General features: G+C 39.7%; 1 protein-coding gene across 11 annotated transcripts in view; it reads left to right on the top strand.

The window, feature by feature from the left end:
• The window catches only part of LOC127532009 (zinc finger protein OZF-like), a 51,650-nt gene extending 44,821 nt beyond the window's left edge, over window positions 1-6,829 (top strand). For 8 of the 11 annotated variants that reach the window (XM_051942954.1, XM_051942956.1, XM_051942955.1 and 5 more), the window contains 3 exons: window positions 287-1,486; window positions 1,849-1,922; window positions 3,409-6,829. In XM_051942954.1, the coding sequence (XP_051798914.1) occupies window positions 287-1,486; window positions 1,849-1,922; window positions 3,409-3,553 (1,419 nt within the window). In that variant the 3' untranslated portion in view covers window positions 3,554-6,829. Of the gene's footprint in view, window positions 1-286; window positions 1,487-1,848; window positions 3,346-3,408 lie in introns of those variants that run through there. The other 3 variants (XM_051942958.1, XM_051942960.1, XM_051942959.1) reach the window with 3 other exon arrangements.
• The last annotated feature ends 12,390 nt before the right edge of the window (window positions 6,830-19,219 follow it).

Here is a 19,219-nt window from a genome sequence, read left to right as displayed (position 1 = left end):
CTGCTTTGTTTTTCACGGTGATCGACAGATTTTACTACCCAATATTCTAAAACTACCGTGCAGATAGCTGAAAACTATCGGTCTGTGAAAATAGTTTTGTTGACATTGTGTGTGTGCTGTTGACACATTTCTAGGTTTCTAATGACAAAGCTGCTGGCATGTCTGTAGATTCATGATCTTGTTTCAGCCTCATGTCCAACTACATGGAATTGAGACTTTTAGGTACCATTTTTTTCATGATTGCTCTTCCATCACTGCCTCTGTTTTTATCTTTCTTTTGCTACAGAAATGTAAACGCAGTAATGGAGTGAGATGTCGGACCTCTGAGGAGGATAAGGATGGTTCAGCAAAAACAGCAAAAAGAGATGAATCACTGAGTTGTGCGCAATGTGGCAAGACTTTTGTCACAGCAACAAAGCTAAGAATTCACAAACGTATTCACACTGTGGACAAACCATTCAGTTGTGATCAGTGTGGAAAAGCTTTTACTCTGAAGAGTGATCTCGCAAAACATCAACTTATTCACAGTGGAGTGAAACCATTCAACTGTGATCAGTGTGGAAAAGCTTTTACTCAGAAGGGTCACTTAAAAAGCCATCAACTCATTCACAGTGGAGTTAAACCTTTCAACTGTGATCAATGTGGAAAGGCTTTTAATCAGAAGAGTAATCTAACAAGCCATCAACTCATTCACAGTAGAGTTAAACCATTAAGCTGTGATCAGTGTGGAAAGGCTTTTATTCACAAGAGTCAGTTAAAAAGTCATCAACTCATTCACAGTGGAGTTAAACCATTCAGCTGTAATCATTGTGGAACGGCTTTTACTCACAAGAGTACTCTAGCAAATCATCAACTCATTCACAGTGGAGTGAAATTGTTCGGCTGTGATCAGTGTGGAAAGGCTTTTACTACCAAGAAAACGTTAAGAAGTCATCAACTCATTCACAGTGGAGTTAAACCATTCAACTGTGATCAGTGTGGAAAAGCTTTTACTCAGAAGAGTAACTTAAAAAGTCATCAACTCATTCACAGCGGAGTTAAACCATTCAACTGTGATCAGTGTGTGAAAACCTTTACTCAACATGAACAGTTGTTGATCCATCAATGCCCCCATTCTGGTCGAAAGCGGTACCACTGTGACTCCTGTGAGAAAACTTTCAGCTCCCAACAGAGATTAAAACGTCACCAACGCATCCACACTGGACATGATGTGTACGCATGTGATTACTGTGGCAAACCATTTCTATTGTACTCGCAGTTAAAAGCTCATGAAGTGACCCACACTGGGGTTAAACCATACATTTGTGACCAGTGTGGGAAACGCTACAGCTACATTGCACATCTCAAAATTCACCAACGTGTCCACACTGGGGAGAGACCATACAGATGTGACGAGTGTAAGAAGACTTTTACAACTTTGGGTTCCCTGAAACAACACCAGCAGATCCACACCAGAAAGAAAGCATTCAATCAGTGTCACAGTGAGGTATGTAACGAGTGGTCTCAGTCACAGTGTACACACAATTATGTATTGGATAATTTTGGCTATTGCTGCAAAATTGTTTCAAAACTGTTTTGAACAACTGTGGTCAGTTGAATTCTGTTAACACTATCAGCTATCGTTCAGTCTAACCTGTATTCGTTTTGACACATTCTGGGCCAGGTTAATCTGGGGATGTATGTTAGATTAGGAATTCTGACGTAATCAGACAACTGAATGTTAAATTCCAACAGGTAAAAGTGTCTTCAGATGTCATTTGGGGTGCTCTCTATCTCAGTCAAGGCATCAGTTCTTCAATGCTGCAGGAAACACTGACGTTCTCTGTGTTTGTGTGTTTGTTTTCCAAGCAGAACGGAACAGATGGACAAAACTCTCAGACTTGTCAGCACTCTGCCAATGGTGAACAGTGCTGCTTTGACCAGTCTGGACCAGGGCCGTGCAGAGACCTTTGGAGGGGCAGGTGCTCAGAGTTCAAAGGGGGGCACATGGAGCACGAATTTGAAACACCATAAACACCATACAGAAACATACCTACAATATACCTGTGTGAATTGTAGCAGCAGATATTCTTAAAGAATGAAACATAAAATCACAACATACGACACACCTGTGTCATTCTTACCTTTTGTGCTCTTTGTGATCCAGCTGGTGAGTGATCCACTGCCTTTTGCAGCCTCACGCAGCTCCTTTTGTTTTTCTTTCGACCTCCTCTCCTTACGAGGCATCTCTGCAAATTGAAATATGATTAAACCACAATCTGATACACACACACACACACGCAGTGACATTTCATACCTTTTCAAGACATACACTGTATAACCACAGATTTACTCCATGGGGTTGATTCATAATCTGCCCTTTATTATTCATAGTGCTGATAATAAAGCATAAATTTTTTTTAATGATATAGAAATCATGTATTTAAACTGATTTGTGCTTTTATTGAATTTGACTATCCACTTTGCGCAAAAGAGCAAGGTCATAAAAGCTATATATTTTATATTTATGGATATCATATATATTAATTTTGTGTGTGTGTATGTATATATATATATATATATATATATAAGTATACACACACACACACACACACAGACATTCAGATACAAATGTTCTAAACAAATACTGATATGTTGAAATGAGAGATTGAGAAAATCACAATTCAAATTCTTCTAATTGTTACTGTTGTATTTATATTGCAATACAATAATTTCCAGTCCAAAATTAAGTGAATATACATGTACATGGCATAGTTTCAGTGAAATAACATAACCTCTGCCTCATTGCCTCTAGAAACACAGGAAACACACTGCAGCTCACTGACAGTAAAATAATACATCTCTCTGATGCACTTTGCCCATGACAAAAGAAACATACAGAAACAAAAAGAAGTCTGGCACACTTTATCCTCTCAGCACGCTGTGTGGTTAACTAGCGATGTTTAACTAACTATAACTGATGAGAGGTGTGTTAGAGTCAGACACTCACACAGGATGCTCACTTTACTTCGTCAGTCATCTTGCAAGAAAACACCGTGTACAAACGAGTACCGCTGCAAAACATACTCACCGGACCACAGTTGTCCTTCCTTGAGTCTTCCCTTTCAAGATTAGCAGCACCAGACCATTGGTTGTCCTCCTTCGGGTCTTTCGTTTCTAAATTAGCAGCGCTAACGGTGAGCTTCGGGGCATGGCAGGGCCGTGACTGACGTCTACCTCGATCATGTGACCGACTGAGGTTAGACCTGAATTATTTTTTTTGTTTGAATTATTTATTATTTTTGACCGCACAGATTTTCACACACACACACACTTAAAAAAAAAAAAAAAAAAACTTTGACAAAAGGGCACTTTGGGCATGAGGTGCAAAAGGGGCAGGTGCTTCAGCCCCCCCCTTGCACGTGCCAGGTCTGGACCAACGTCCAACCAACAGGGAACCCTACAACGACACCAGCGTATGCACACTGGACACAGACTGAACCCCTGCCAAGAAGATTTCTCCATGCAGGGTTCAGTAAAAGTTCATGAAGTCCTCCACAAACTTAGTCCTTGAGATCCGGCTTCACAGAATTCTGGTCTAATTTCTTGTTGAGTGTCTTAATTGTAAAATCTATTAAGAGGAAAGCTGTCGTTAACAGACGTGACTGGTAAATTAATGAAATCATTCAAAGTGGTTATTCAGTTAAATGAATTATCAGTGGTAGAGGGATAGACGTCTGGATGGAGGCAGTGAGCAGCAGGGCGAATTTCCAGCTTAATGGTTCCTCAGATCCCTCTAGGCTGCAGGAACCTGTTGGATGCAGAGCTGGTTCAGTGATTCTCTGATGGTTAAGCATAATTATATTGTTAAAACACAAGAATTGTTCACCAGTCGAGCCTTTTTTAACCCTTACCTCAGGTTAAATTTGGTCCAGCTCTCCGTTTAAAGGGTTAGATTCTATCTGCCTTTTTGTATTCCACCTAACAAGTTTCAGCAGAATAAATTAAGCTGGAGTCGAGAGACACTCGCCCAGGTTCTGACTGCCTTGCTTCCGAATGTCTCACCCCTCTTATCTGATAAATGCTATCCCACCAAGCAGCCTTTCTAAGTAGTAGAATTGATCTATCATTCACGTTCGTTATCGGTCAGCTTCTCTCTAAGGACTTGCATGCACTTGGTGCTATTCCTGGGTTCGTTTTAGAGGTTTGGAAAGAACTAACCTCAGGGGTAATGTTTAAACACTCTCACTTTGGACTAAGTAACCTTTAAGAACCATTGGATTGAATGCACACAATCAACTTAACTTTTTACCACTATGCAGATTTTTAGTGGTTTATAATAATTTCATTAGGCTTCTCTTTAAATGCAATAAAGCGCTTTATTAAGCAAGTTTAGCAAGGGCACAGCATCAATTCATGATTAAAACAATTAATTATTTCTGATTAAAAATGATCCTAAAGTAACTAAATTGAGCGTACCTGACAATCTTCTCTAATTGTTAAATTTAGGAGAGAGAGCGAACAGCGTGGCCACTACCGTATCACTCGGTCTTGACTTGCGTCTGGGAGGAGTCCTCAGTTGTCCAGAGGACTCGTTACGATGTCTTCTTTGTGGACAAAAGGATCTTATCCCTCGGCAGGGGGGAGCGGAGGAACCCTGTAAGCCAATCGTGGTCTGGCAGTTATCTCTGGAATCGGCTGGAACGTTAGTGCTTACGCTCTGTGGTATGGTGGTGATGGAAAACCTTCGTCTGTTCAGGCTGTAGTGGGTCACTGGGTCTCCCAGCCCCGGGGAGGGGAACAGCCCAGTGCTGTTGCCTCCTTTGCCTCTTCGGGTGTAGTCGGTTCTCCCCTCTATTGGTTTCTTCTGGATAACTGCAGAACCTCTTCGGACTCTCCGTTGGGCAGAGTGTGGTCTTCGCTTGTTGAACAAAGTCGGAAAAAGACTTTGCTTCCAACGATATCCTCAGCGATCTCTGGAGCCTAAGTCCCGCGTAGTCTTCCCGTCTCTAGGGCAATAGAGGAAGGTGAAGATTCTTCAGAACTCCGGCCAAGTTCCCTTTGCAGCTCTTCTTGCAGCTCCGGCGAACATCTCCCGTCTAACTCTTCTGTGCTGCCGCTCTTATACGCTCTCCTCTACACACATCTCTGGCTAGGTACGCCCTCTGACACCGTCTAACTTATGCAATCGACTTGTCATCACATACAGCAGTAATACAGAAGTCATGTTGTTACAGCAAATACACAGTGTCCACATTCTGTTTAACACACACACATTTCAGCCAGCCCTCTTGGGTTTTTCCCAAACTTCCCTTTTTTCCGAGGAGGCTGCAATGTCATTGTGGCTGCCGAGTCATGGTGATTGTTGTTTTCTGCACTTCTGCTTTCTTAAGGCCTGGACACACAAAGCCTATGAGGCCTGTACGCACACACAGAGCCTAAACAAGGATTACTTCACATAGAATCACTTCTTAAATCATTCTTCTCAATCTGAACATAATAAATCATCTGAATCATTACTTTAATCAAATCAACACTTTAAAAATGTATATATATTTCAGCAAGCATAATCATATGGTTAACTTATAATGTTTCTTCGTAAGATCTTTATTTGTCTGCTTCAAAACCTTTATCTTAGGGCCATAATGAGCCTGACTCCTTTCTGAGACCTCAACATCTGCATCTTACTTGACAGAATTAATGTTTTGGTTCCAATCACATTGTATTTGCATGTAGCTCTGTGTTTTCTGCTCCAGGAATTGGGTGATGTGTATGACCTTGCACCCACAGCTGGTTGCTCATGTTACTTCCATGTGATCTGCCATTAAAACGGCCACATTCTACCATAAACACTGTAAATAATAACACACCTGCTCAAAGTTAAAGGCCAACATATGACCCAAACATGACATGGATTTGGTGCCACTTTGAACTAAGATGATCTCTTCTGTTAAACAAACCGTTGATTGTGAATCTTTTTTCCAGATATGAAGCTGCTCCTTCCAGGTCCACAGACAGTAAACAAAACAAAGCTCTCTGTAAAAACCCTCAGAATGTTGAATAGAATAAATGTGGACAGTTTCATGACTGTAAGAGAAGATTTCTGGATCAGTTTGGTCATTTTGAGGCTAATTTTGCTCATTTTGTGTCAGAATGTGTTTAATTTTGATCAGTTTACATCTTTTGGTCCGTTTTTAAAAATGTTGCATCTTTTCATGTTTTTTTGGTTGTAATTTTGGTTATTTTGATCTTTTTGTCTGTTTTGCTCATTTTATCTCTCATTTTAGTCATTTTACACCCGTTTCAGATTGCTTTTTTTCATTTTGTGTCTCATTTTTGTCATTTTGTTGCTAATTTTTGTGTCTGGTTTTTGTCATTTTTGCTTAATTTTAGTCCCATTTTGCCACTTTTGGTCTTTTTTTAATGTCCATTTTGTAATTGTATGGTATTTTTCTATCTTGGTCGGATGTTTTATGTTCCATTTTGGTCATTTTGTGTCCCATTTGAACTGTCCCATAACATTGTTGGACCGTTCAGTAGACTCTGGGTCTTTTTCTCACCACTGAAAAAGTTTGTCCATTTTTGTCTCATTTTGGTCATTTTATAGATTAGATAAAACGTGACTGTCATTACACAGAGAACAAGTACTAAGACAGTAAATGCATTTTTAAAAAGTCCGTTGTGATGTCAGAGAGAAGAACTAACAACTGTTACCTGTTATGTATTGTGGGTTACAGAACTAATCTCTGCCTGCTGTGAGGTGTCATTATTATTTCAAAGAGTCACTAGAGGGCGCACTGATATACTGGAGTGTGTGAAAATAAATGGCTCGAATGGCCGCAGCAGGAAATCCGTCTCTGTCTCTTTCGTGCTCTAGTCTGGTAGAAGTTGGATAATACCAAGAGACACAACATTACCACATTCCATATTCTGAACAATTCATACACTTGAGAAAGTCAGTTTAACACACAAACCTTGGAGAAATTGGAGAGTTGTGTAGATTTCAAGTGTGAAACTTGTGAAGACATTGTGAGCAAAGACTGTGACAGAAAAATGAAGCCTCCTCAGCCAGATAGGAAACATTCAGGTAAGACAGAAGTCCAGACCATAGATATACCAGATGCCTCACGCCACTGTCCAGCATAGGCTGGCGATGCGTCAGTGCGCCGCCATCTTGGAACGGGAGTGAAGTTGTAAACAACCTACGTCTGGTATATGCCAGACCATTACACAGACACAGTTTTCTGCTCATAACTTTCCTTGTAATGCATAGATTTCGACATGGTATGGCTCATTTGAAAGCTTACGAGGTCGTCTTTTGATTACACTCCCAAAGAGATGGTGTCAATCAGCACAACAAGTTTTAGGGACCCTTTTCCTGCAACTGTTTGTTGTGTTGACTTGTTGTGATGTCAGGTTTCTCTGATCACCATGATAAGCAGCTTCTAAGTTTTATTTATTTAGTCTACTGATTATTCCTTTTTTGTGCCGCATTTCCATATGGGATTAACATCTTTGAACAATTATACGCATATAAACAAAGTCCACTAGCACCGTTAGCATTGCAATGCTAACCGTTAGCATCCAAGATCAAACTCAACAGCATCGTACTTGCTCAATTCAATAACACAAACGATAAGTAATTCAGTACTCACAGGCATAGATTTTCCTCACTCTGAGAAAAAAGGGAACAACAATAACAACACATAGCTGGCACAAAGTTGGAACCATGCCTAAATTCTTAAATTTACTTGTGTTCCATGCCTGCATGAAAAAAAGCTAGATATAATATTGATTTCATTAACTGCTCATCAAAAACAATATATCCTTTTCTAAGTTCAGTATGAGTTTATTTCTGAAACCCAATTTGCCATCTCTGTGTGCACTTCTCCAATATGGAGTAATAGGAGTGCCAAATCAAAATATAAATAAATAAATAAATAAATGTGGAAATATAAAGAGAAATAAATAAATAAATGTGGAAATATAAAGAGAAATAAATAAATAAATAGGAAAATTTTGTCTTTGCTTTTACCTTTTCTGCTTTTTCCTTTTATTTATTTATTTCTCTTTATATTTCCACATTTATTTATTTAATTATTTATTTCTCTTTATATTTCCACATTTATTTATTTATTCATTTAATTATTTATTTATTTCCCTTTATATTTCCTCAGTCCACCAAGAAAAGGAAAAATGCAAATCAGTTTGCTCTGGGCGGGATTCTGAACACAGGAGTCCTGCCTGACACCAGCTCCCAGCACGGCTGAAGTGAAGCTATGTCACCGTTGAGCTTCGGCTTATTCTGCCACTGATAAGAAAATAAACATTAATTTACCGAATTAGCAGCGTCCTTTCAGTGTCTGATGGCAGAATCACTTCACTTCACTTCAGCCGTGGTCGGAGCTGGCGTCAGGAAAGAACCCTGTGTGCGGGTATGACTCCCCACCCTGAAAAGGAAGCCCTGCCCAGAGCAAACTGATTTGCATTTTTCTATTTCATGGTGTCAGGCCATTTTGAAATAACCACCAAGAAATAAAATGCAAATCAGTTTGCTTTCACTTGGTGGGCTGAGCTGTCAATCAAATGGCTCTAGGCGGGGCTTCCTCGTCGTTCCTGATTAGAGTGCCTATATAATGAGAGTGGCGACATGACGGGTCCAAAAAATTTTGGTCACGTGATCTATAGGAGCCATTTTGTTTCCTATTTATGAACGCCGGTTATGCCTGTTAACGTTGTTTACAACGCAGAGAGTAATTCTCTGACTTTTTTGGCTTCATAAATACCTGAAAAATGACGGGCTGTTGTGCCTTTGGGTGCACAAATCGATCCGAGAAGGGATTACACATGTTTAGATTTCCCAGGAGTAGTGAAAGAATGAAACTGTGGGAAAATAAAGTCCGGAGAGTGGGATGGAAACCGACTTCATCATGATTTTTGTGCCAGGTTAGTCCCATGTATGTACTTTCATGTTATGATGTATGGGTGAATGACAGATAGAAAAGTTTGATGTGATTTTAGGCAGTTGTGGTTATTTTGACTTTGACCATTTTCATGCATGGAGATGCATGAAATACGGGCCGCTGAAGTTTAACGGGGTAACCCGTTAAACTTCAGCGGCCCATCTGAGCTTCGACAACAGCCTCCCTGTTCATTCACATGATTTCGAATTCAACAAACAGCTGACAGTTTTCTGTTTCCTATTTTCTGTTTTCCGTCCAACCTGCAGTCACTTATCAGCCTCATATGACCCGAACAGGCTCCGTGTTCTTCACCTGTTTCTGGGCTGTTAGCCGCCGTTAGCATGAGGATGCTGTTAGCCATATGCTTACAGCTACAGCAGCGTACAGGCGGACGGGAAAACGTATTTTACTAAATTGACCGAAGCTGCAAACTCGATGATAGAAACATTATACACCCATGGAAAGCTTAGATTCTCATGAATCCGCCGGTATAAACCACTTTCAGATGTGATTACCACAGCGGGTAATATAAACACATTTGTCCAACAAACAGCAAATAACGTAAACAGCAGAACTCACCTTTGAAGGCTCAAAACTAGTCACAGATGAAAATATTCCACAAAACAGCCATAATCCAACCTTGGACATCCAGACAAAACAAGCGAGTAAATTATTTTGTCCAAAACATGTCTTGAAATCAGTAAACAATCCATAGTTTTCGTGACTGTGCACCTCGCGCTGCGCGTCCCATATTGAGTGAATGGAAACAAAATGGCTTCAAATCCCCAGTTGTCGCCACTCTCATTATATAGGCACTCTATTCCTGATCACAGGCATATGAAGACTAGATACGACACGCCCCTCTGAGCGGCGTGCCTACGGAGACGCTAAGCTAGCGGGGGCAAAGTTTCAGTGTTTTCCATTGATGTGTACGGCACGAAAATTAAAACAAGAAGAATGCCGGCTCATTGTGCGGCATACAGTTGCACACTACATCGGACGATCAAGACAAGGAAACTTGGAATAACTTTCCACATGTAAGAATAGTTTTGGGCTCGTTTTTTTTATTATTAAATCTTGTTGAGGGTCTATGAGAGCTAACTAGTTAGCCATTAGCAAAACACTAACATGAGCTAACAGCTGGACAACCAAATACCAGACGATTAATAGTAGCTGTAGTATAGCTGTACAAGCAGTAATACGAAAAGTACAAGCAGCAGTAGTAGTATAAGTAGCTGTTAGAGTCGTAGAAGTAGTATCAGCATGTGTAATAGTTGTAGTAGCAGTGACAGTATCAGCAGCAGTAGTTGGTGTATTACCACTAGTAGTAGCATTACTATTAATACCACCAATACTACCACTAGTATTCTCTTGTGAGATCTGATAAGGTGAAGTGAAATATTGCATTAACAACAATACTCCCTCCTGCATTGAAACAACAAAAGTACCAAAGAACAGAACTTTTGAAAAATAGTGTTCCTTTTTTTCTTTTTGTCTGTTTATATATTAACTTCCTGAAAGGTGAGGAAAATGTTGCTGTGAGCCAGAGAGGAACAGGCCGACATTCCCACATCACTGGACGCAGTGTACATAATCAAAGCTGCTACATGGTTATGTAACTAATTACGATCATGAGTATCAGATATATTTTTAAAATACTGGAAAGGAAATTCCTGTTATATACATGCAGTTGTAAAATTTAGAGTATGTATTATTATTATTTTTTTTTTCATCTACAGAATTGAAAGATTATGGCGAGATGTGTATGGAAATGTCCTTGACTTGTTCCACACACTATTTCTCAGTTTGGAAGTGGAAGGGTTTCTAAACCCTGAAAATGAACTGGAGTTATTCACTCTCCACTGGACCTACGTCCCACAGTTGCAGCAGCATCTTCAGGCATTCAAGGAAGCCTGGACTCACCATAGTTTGAGGACAAAGAGAGGGCTAGGAGAACCTGGACATTTCAAAAATGCTATACTTGGTTTAGTAGCACAATAATATCTGTTCTTTATAGAGCTGTGGCAGGTCCTGTAGTTTCTGTACTTGGTATTTTTAAATTTTAACATATAAACATATGCATAGATATTTCAATGGTGTAAAATAATATCTATACAATTTTATAGTTCATGAATTTACTCCTTGCACATCTTGTTGTCCAACCCACATATGAAATCAAGTTTTGCCATACCATGGAGTCCCTGATCTCATTTACTTTTTTTTTATTTTTTGAGGAGTGTGCATTTCTTAATAAAAGAGCTTGCTTCCAAATTGTGCTTTCCTTTCAGGTTGCTGCTGATTATGGGATAGACTGGACAAGGGCGTAATTTGCACCGGGGATACGGGGGTCATGACCCCCGCAAAAATCAGGTTCAGCTAATGTAACCCCCACAATATAATCACCTTTTTCCAATTTAATAAAAGCATTAGTTATCTTGTTGATTTTTATTATTAATATAATTTGCCAACAAAACAGTAGCAAGTTTAATCATCTTAATGTAACCCCCCACACCCCTACTGAATACTTAGTATCACCCAACCCGCGGCGCCTCCTCTACGTAACGTTCACTTCCCTGACCCTGTATATTTGGCATGGATGGAGACGGCAGGGCCGTGAAGAAATTAAAAGAGCGTGAAAAGGACAAACAACAATTCTTCATTGTTGGTCGACACCAACAACTAAAAAAAAAGGAAATATCTTGACCAAAAAGAGGTAAATACCTGTCTTGTTAAGTTAGCTGATGATTTGTGACTGGAGTTGGTTTGAGCTTGTCCTGTGAGGTACAGCCAGAGAGTTGGGGATGTACTGTGTAGGACCAATGCCAGTTTTCTCTGAATTGTAACTTAAAGGGCTGTTTGCTGACTTTGCTTCAATACACAGTGATGGATGGCAGCGTAGTTAAACTACATTTCTCGGGGGAAGCGGGGAGGTCGTAACGTCGCTGTTTTCCACATCAAATATCTTTTCAGTAGTGAAGCTATTTTACTGCTCAAACAACGCAATAGCATATACAGAAGCTACATTTTTCCAGGTATTTCTAAATCCTGAAGTAAGAGGCATGTCTGCGTCGGCCTGAAGCGGTAACCATGGTGACAACAGACGCTCCTCCATGTCCGTCCTGCTGCTGCAGCAGGGTGGCTGCGGAGCACGCAGCCGGTGACAGTGGCAGAGGAGGGGAAGAGAAGTACTGTACTTCATCTCGTGAATCTTTGGGAAATTTGGGAAATACCTGAATCTATTTATTTCCTCAAATTGTTCTTTGACCTTACTGGTCATTTTTAACCGGGCTGATACCATTTTAACATTAACTAAGCTTTTTTTTTATACCAGGTTCAAGAATATGATTGCCGAACAGGCCATGAAAGAGAGGCAGGTGACCAGAGAGGGAGAAGCACAGTCGCAGATGAGGAGAGAGAGAGAGAGGAGGTGCAACAGTTGAGCAAGAGAGAGGAGGAGGAGGTGACAGAGGAAGTCCAGGTAATGGAAGATCATCAGGTGACCAAAGAGAGGGAGAGAGAGCACAGGGAAAGGCAGCACAGGAGGCACAAATGACCAGGTAACATACCTTAGCCCTTATACTGTGTTAGCTTTCTCTATACATGCTCCACGCCAGAATAGAGGTGCAAGCTGCACTCCAGTGTACCACCCTGTATTGTGTGATGTATTGAGTGTTGCCATGAATTGTGCATAAGACATTTTCTGTTTGTACTTTAGTTGTGTCAATACAGTGATGCAATTGATTAATCTTTAAAGTTCTTGATTTTTCTCATAGATAGTTAACATAAACCCAAAATCAATTAAGTGGAAGCTGCTACAGTCTTGCTAGCTAGTACTTAAACACAATAGGAATTAATTGGTCATTGTTGCATAAATGCATAAGTACACAGCTGCAACAACTTCAAGTAAATCACCAATGTATTTCTAATACAGGCATGCCAAATTACCCCGACTCCTTTTACAAAAGTAAACGATTCAATAAATACCAATAAACAGGCACAGAGTTTAACCCCACCAATGGAAGACCCAAAGTTACGCCCTTGCCCCATACCCAGAAGGCGTCACTGTACCTGATGCACAACTACCCCGGCAGCTTGCACAGGCTGAAGTTACATCATTGCCTGATCCGGCCGTCCCTTTTTCTGCTGCACTACGGGCATACATGGATACAGTGTATATTCTTAAGGACATTTTTCAACAAACCTAGACATATCACAACTCACCTTAACAGAATCAGAATGAAACGAACAAGATTCAAAAGAATGCTGCAAATTTTTGTTGCATAATTTTATGACCAGTTGTGAATTTCAAATAAATGCCTTTGAAAACAACAATGTACAAAGACACAGCAAAGGGATATAAAACTGCTTTTATTGCATGCTGAATAGTTTGACAGCTTTTAAAAGCATTAGAACAATGTGCCAATAAAAAGGTTTTTTAATAGAACTGACAATTCTTTTCTTTAACTTCCAAATGTTTATATTACAACTGTTCTCCAAAGACAGTCTTCCACAAGTGTGGAAACATTTTGTTGTCGCAGAAATGCACAAACCTGAACCATCGTTTTTGAATCTTTCACATAAAAATAAGCTATTTCATTAATTCACTCAGTGAACAGTGAACAGTGGTGGATTTGTTGTTTGTAGCTGCTCCTATGTAAACTATGAGCCTGCTAAATCCATCCACTCCTGCATGGATCACGATTTGCCGTATATAAAAGTCACAGTGAAAATATGAATAGAAATTTATAAATATAGGTAGTTACAGCAATGCTACAGTAATAAGGAACAAGGACAAATTATCTCAATAAATGCAACGTGAAGACAACCACAATTACAATAAACAACAGAATTATTATTAATAATAATAATTATTATTTATTTATCTCTCTCTCTAGGCTGTTATATAGTTGCAGCAAACCCCTCTCTCCTCAGAGCTGTTTCCCACTTCTTCCTCAACCCATAGTCTTTGGGAAACCTACACGGAGTAAAGAAAAAGTAGACAGAGAAGTAAATAAGTATGTACACAACAACATATTTATAAAGAAATCATGCTAATAAATTAAGTACAAAGAACTGAATTAGCCAATATACTGTAGACCAAAGCTATTTAATTTGATAAGTATAGCATTGTTTGGTAACATTTCAATTATTTGAAAGCAGTCCTAAAGAATTGCCTGTAATCCCAATCATAAAATGGGTTTGGAGGAAGAACATTGATGCTAATCTGGATATATATGAGTTAGGCTTTATAACTACAATTGGTAGTATTGGTGGTATTAATAGTAATGCTACTACTAGTGGTAATACACCAACTACTGCTGCTGATACTGTCACTGCTACTACAACTTGTAATACTATTACACATGCTGATACTACTTCTACGACTCTAACAGCTACTTATACTACTACTGCTGCTTGTACTTTTCATATTACTACTTCAGTCCACCAAGTGAAAGCAAACTGATTTGCATTTTATTTCTTGGTGGTTATTTCATAATGGCCTGACACCATGAAATAGAAAAATGCAAATCAGTTTGCTCTGGGCGGGGCTTCCTTTTCAGGGTGGGGAGTCGTACCCGCACACAGGCTTCTTTCCTGACGCCAGCTCCGACCACGGCTGAAGTGCTCTGATGGCTGATTCTGCCATCAGACACTGAAAGGACGCTGCTAATTCGGTAAATTAATGTTTATTTTCTTATCAGTGGCAGAATAAGCCGAAGCTCAACGGTGACATAGCTTCACTTCAGCCGTGCTGGGAGCTGGTGTCAGGCAGGACTCCTGTGTTCAGAATCCCGCCCAGAGCAAACTGATTTGCATTTTTCCTTTTCTTGGTGGACTGAGGAAATATAAAGGGAAATAAATAAATAATTAAATGAATAAATAAATAAATGTGGAAATATAAAGAGAAATAAATAATTAAATAAATAAATGTGGAAATATAAAGAGAAATAAATAAATAAATAAAAGGAAAAAGCAGAAAAGGTAAAAGCAAAGACAAAATTTTCCTTTTTATTTATTTATTTATTTCTCTTTATATTTCCACATTTATTTATTTATTTCTCTTTATATTTCCACATTTATTTATTTAATTATTTATTTCTCTTTATATTTCCACATTTATTTATTTATTTATTTATTTATATTTTGATTTGGCACTCCTATTACTCCATACTCCAAAGATATAGCCACAGACTGACAATGTCTTGGTATCATACCATGGGTTTCTGCTACAATATCTGGTGAAATCTGTGAAAAGTTCAATGGAAAGGGCGTACTCACTTGTGGAATGTGATTCCTTGTGCCCTTGTGTTTGGGTTCCGTTGTATTGTGCAGCCCCAGGCCGCACAAGACTGGCATTTTGAGCTTTTTGGCAATCGGTGTGTGATAAACCCGCTTATCGCTGGTTTGTTTACTCCTGCTTGCTCCCGTTCCAAGATGGCAGCGCACTGACGCATCGCTCATTGGCCGGCGAGGCATCTCGTATATCTATGGTCCAGACAACGAGCTGCAACTCAGCTCCAGATATCAAACTACACACTGACATGTTAGACTGAAGTTTTTACAACACTGACAAGCTAACATTTGCTCATTTTGTGGCTTATTTTGATCAGTTTGCATCCTTAGGGTTGTTAATGGAAAAATGTGTGAAAATGAGAGAGGAAGCAGTGAAGTGTTGATGATAAAACTGTGACCAGTCTAAAAGAAGTAGCAGATGAAATATTTAGATTTAGAATTAGATTTATATCGCGGTTTTCTATTCAGGCATACTCTAAGCACCTGCAATGAATCCATCGTCATTCACACATTGTCACTCTGGTGGTGGTTTGTAGCCACAGCTGCCCTGGGGCAGACTGATGGAAGCGTGGCTGCCAATCCGCGCCTACGGCCCCTTCAACCACCACCAACATTCACACACATTCATACACCAGTGTGAGTAAATTTTTTACCCAGCAGATTTTTTCATATTCATAAGATTTATAATAAATTCATGAAAGGTAAATACATGATGGTTTTTGTGGCAAAGATGCACACTTCAACGATTCCATAAAATAAGATTAAGAGTCAGTGGAAACTCAAAACTGCCATGATATACATCCATCCATCCATTCTCTATACACCGCTTTATCCTCACTAGGGTCGTGGGGGGTGCTGGAGCCTATCCCAGCTGACTCGTTCAAAGACAGGGGACACCCTGGACAGGTCGCCAGTCTGTCACAGGGCTACATATACAGACACACAATCACACTCACATTCACTCCTACGGGCAATTTAGAGTAATCAATTAACCTCAGCATATTTTTGGACTGTGGGAGGAAGCCACAGTGCCCGGAGAAAACCCACGCATGCACAGGGAGAACATGCAAACTCCATGCAGAAAGATCCCAGGCCCACCCCGGGATTTGAACCGGGGATCTTCTTGCTGCAAGGCGAAAGTACTAACCACTATTCCACTGTGCAGCCACTAAATGCAAACATATGATTCTAAAATAATTACATCCAATTTTGGAAATATAAAACCAAAATCTAAACTAGATTTTGGTGCACTGTTTAGGGCAGCAGATTCTGTTTCAGTTTACAAAATATAATATTATAACCAAGTCCTCTTTCTTAAAAAACTACACAGATTTTCTGCATTCCTTCTAGTACTATTTTTAAACAAAAAGAATCAATTGTGAGTTTATATGTTTATTTTTTGTACTCTCTTGCAACATAAAAAACAACAAGCAGAAAAAAATTAAAAGTGAGGCCTGGAAACAGTTCTGAATCAAAATTTAAATGGTTTCAACACGTTTCACTCTAAACTATGGAAATCAAAAATGAAAACATAAAAAGAACTATCTGAGTGAAACATTCAGCTCATTATGTTTTAGCTATAATCTAACTACTGACACTTTCTAACTAGTCTGCTAGCATTTCTAACAACCTGCATAGATTTTACAAACAGAGAAAAGTGATTATTGTAGGATTTCTGGATATATGTTTTGATATGTTTGTAAGGGTTTTCTCCACCAATTATAACCATAAGATTATAATAATGTTTCTGTAACTGGGGTTAAGATTACTTTATGCAGAATTATTAAGTAGTCTAAGTAGTTTTTGGCCACCGAAATATTTGAGTTAGCCTAAAAATAATAATGCAGCATCTGAAGCATCTCTTGCTGCAGACAAGAAAAACCTCATAAAGTAATCAAGGGAATTATTTTAGCTCAATAAGATTATGAGTAGAATTTCGGTAGCTGAAATCAAATACAAGTTAGGGACCAAAATGTGAACAATAAACAACTGAGTCAACTGGATTTAGTTACTAAAACATTTATTTACTAATAACAACAAGACAACTTCAACTAACTATGATTAATGATGTCTATCAACTAAGAGCACAGCAAACACAACAAGCACAAAACACTAACACAAAACAAACAATAAGCAGAATGTTAATGACGGGGAAGGAAAGGAATAGAGTACAATATTATGACGCAATAAGATAAGATAAGATAGACTTTATTAATCTCACAAAGGAGAAATTTAACATTACAGGGCTCTTAGAAACAAAAACAAAAAACAGGAGTGCAAAAGTCACGAAAGTGCAAGAACAAGATATTAAATATTGCACATAATAACTACACAGTAGTGTTATACAGTCTGATGGCAGTGGGGATGAAGGACCTGCGGTAGCGCTCCTTCTTGCACTGAGGGTGTCTGAGTCTCGTGCTAAAGGAGCTGCTCAGCTCCACTACAGTCAGGTGCAGTGGGTGGGAGCTGTTGTCCATGATGGATGACAGCTTCCACCCACTGCACCGGACTGTAGTAGTAGTAGTAATATTGGGAGAATATTACGTTATAATATGGCGCTCTGGGAGGAAGGAATTAGAAGACCACACCTGAAAGCAGCCGTAACTTTTAGGAAATGCCAATGTGAAAATTTGCCAAATGAATGGATTTAGGGAATCTAAGAATTTAGAGGAATGCACCAAGTATTCAGTGATTGAAAGGTACTTGCGTGCCCGTGATGAAGATGATGAAGGTGACGATGATGCGTGCGGTCCGGTTGGCCTGTGGAAGCGGGTCGGAACAACGGTGGACAGAGTGGAGCCTCAGAGTGAATGGATAGCAAGTCGACTTCAAAATTCAGGAGAACTCAAAATGACTCAAAATAACTCAGAGTGGTGCTATCAAGAGAACTCAAAATGGTGGTTTCAGATGTGGTCTTTTAAAGGGGTGCCTTTGCATATCATTAACTCAGCAGGGGTCTGGTACATCCCCTGTCAGGGAAGGCTGAGGTCCAGAGGTCCCACAGAGTTACATTTTCAGGTAATTTCTGTAACTTTCCAAAACATTGAAATTTGGTGAACATGGTTTATCAAGGAGCATTACTGATAGATAGCTGATTAAAATGATACCAAACATGCTCATATGTGATCGGCAGACAGGTTAAAATTATGACATTGATACTAATCAGGAGGAATAAAATATTAATAATTAAAGCTGTAAGCAGCGATGGACGGGTCCTCGCATCCACGCTGGTCGGCGAATCCATGCACGTCCACCAGGTGGCACTGTGTCTGAGAGTGTGTGCTGGCCTCTGAATCACATCTGGACCAGAGTTTAATCACACGTAAAATTTCAGCCAGATTGGAGCATGTTCAGACTAGTTATACAGCATTTCCTGCCCATCCACCACCAGGTGGCGCTGTAACTCAGAGTGTATTTCAAACAGTGGATGTGATGAGGGCTGGACTCTGATCACTCATGAAAAGTTTCAGGCTGATTTGATCATGTAGAGGCCAGTTATACAGCATTTATTGTCCCTCCAACAGGTGGCGCTGCAACTGAGAGTGTCTGTTGGCCTGTAGATGTGATCAGGATTGGATTGTGATCACACATGGAAAGTTTGAGGCAGATTGGAGCATGCAGAGGAGAGTTATACAGCAGTTGTTGTTTCATGGCGAAGCATCAAAACTCTAATGGTCGCCATGGCCACGCCATTTGGCTTCTGGTTAAACTTTTGATAACTTTTCCAAACCAAGTCCTGCTGTGTGGACTGACAAAATTTCAGGTCTCCTGGAATTATCCCCGAGGAGGTATTAACTCTCAAAAATGAGAAAAATCATCAAAAATCTCACAATTAATCCAAGATGGCCGACTTCCTGTTGGGTTTAGGACATGGCTCCAAGAGGCTTTTTTGTGCGTCCTGATGTGCTCTATAAGCCTCCCAAATTTCATGGATGTAGGTGAAACGTGCTGGGGGGGCTGTTTGTTAAAAATACTGTAGGGGG

Source organism: Acanthochromis polyacanthus, chromosome 22 (genome assembly GCF_021347895.1).
Source record: "Acanthochromis polyacanthus isolate Apoly-LR-REF ecotype Palm Island chromosome 22, KAUST_Apoly_ChrSc, whole genome shotgun sequence".
NCBI classification, from domain to species: domain Eukaryota; kingdom Metazoa; phylum Chordata; class Actinopteri; family Pomacentridae; genus Acanthochromis; species Acanthochromis polyacanthus.
Note: the sequence above shows the minus strand (reverse complement) of the source record. Positions and strands in the feature narration are given on the sequence as shown.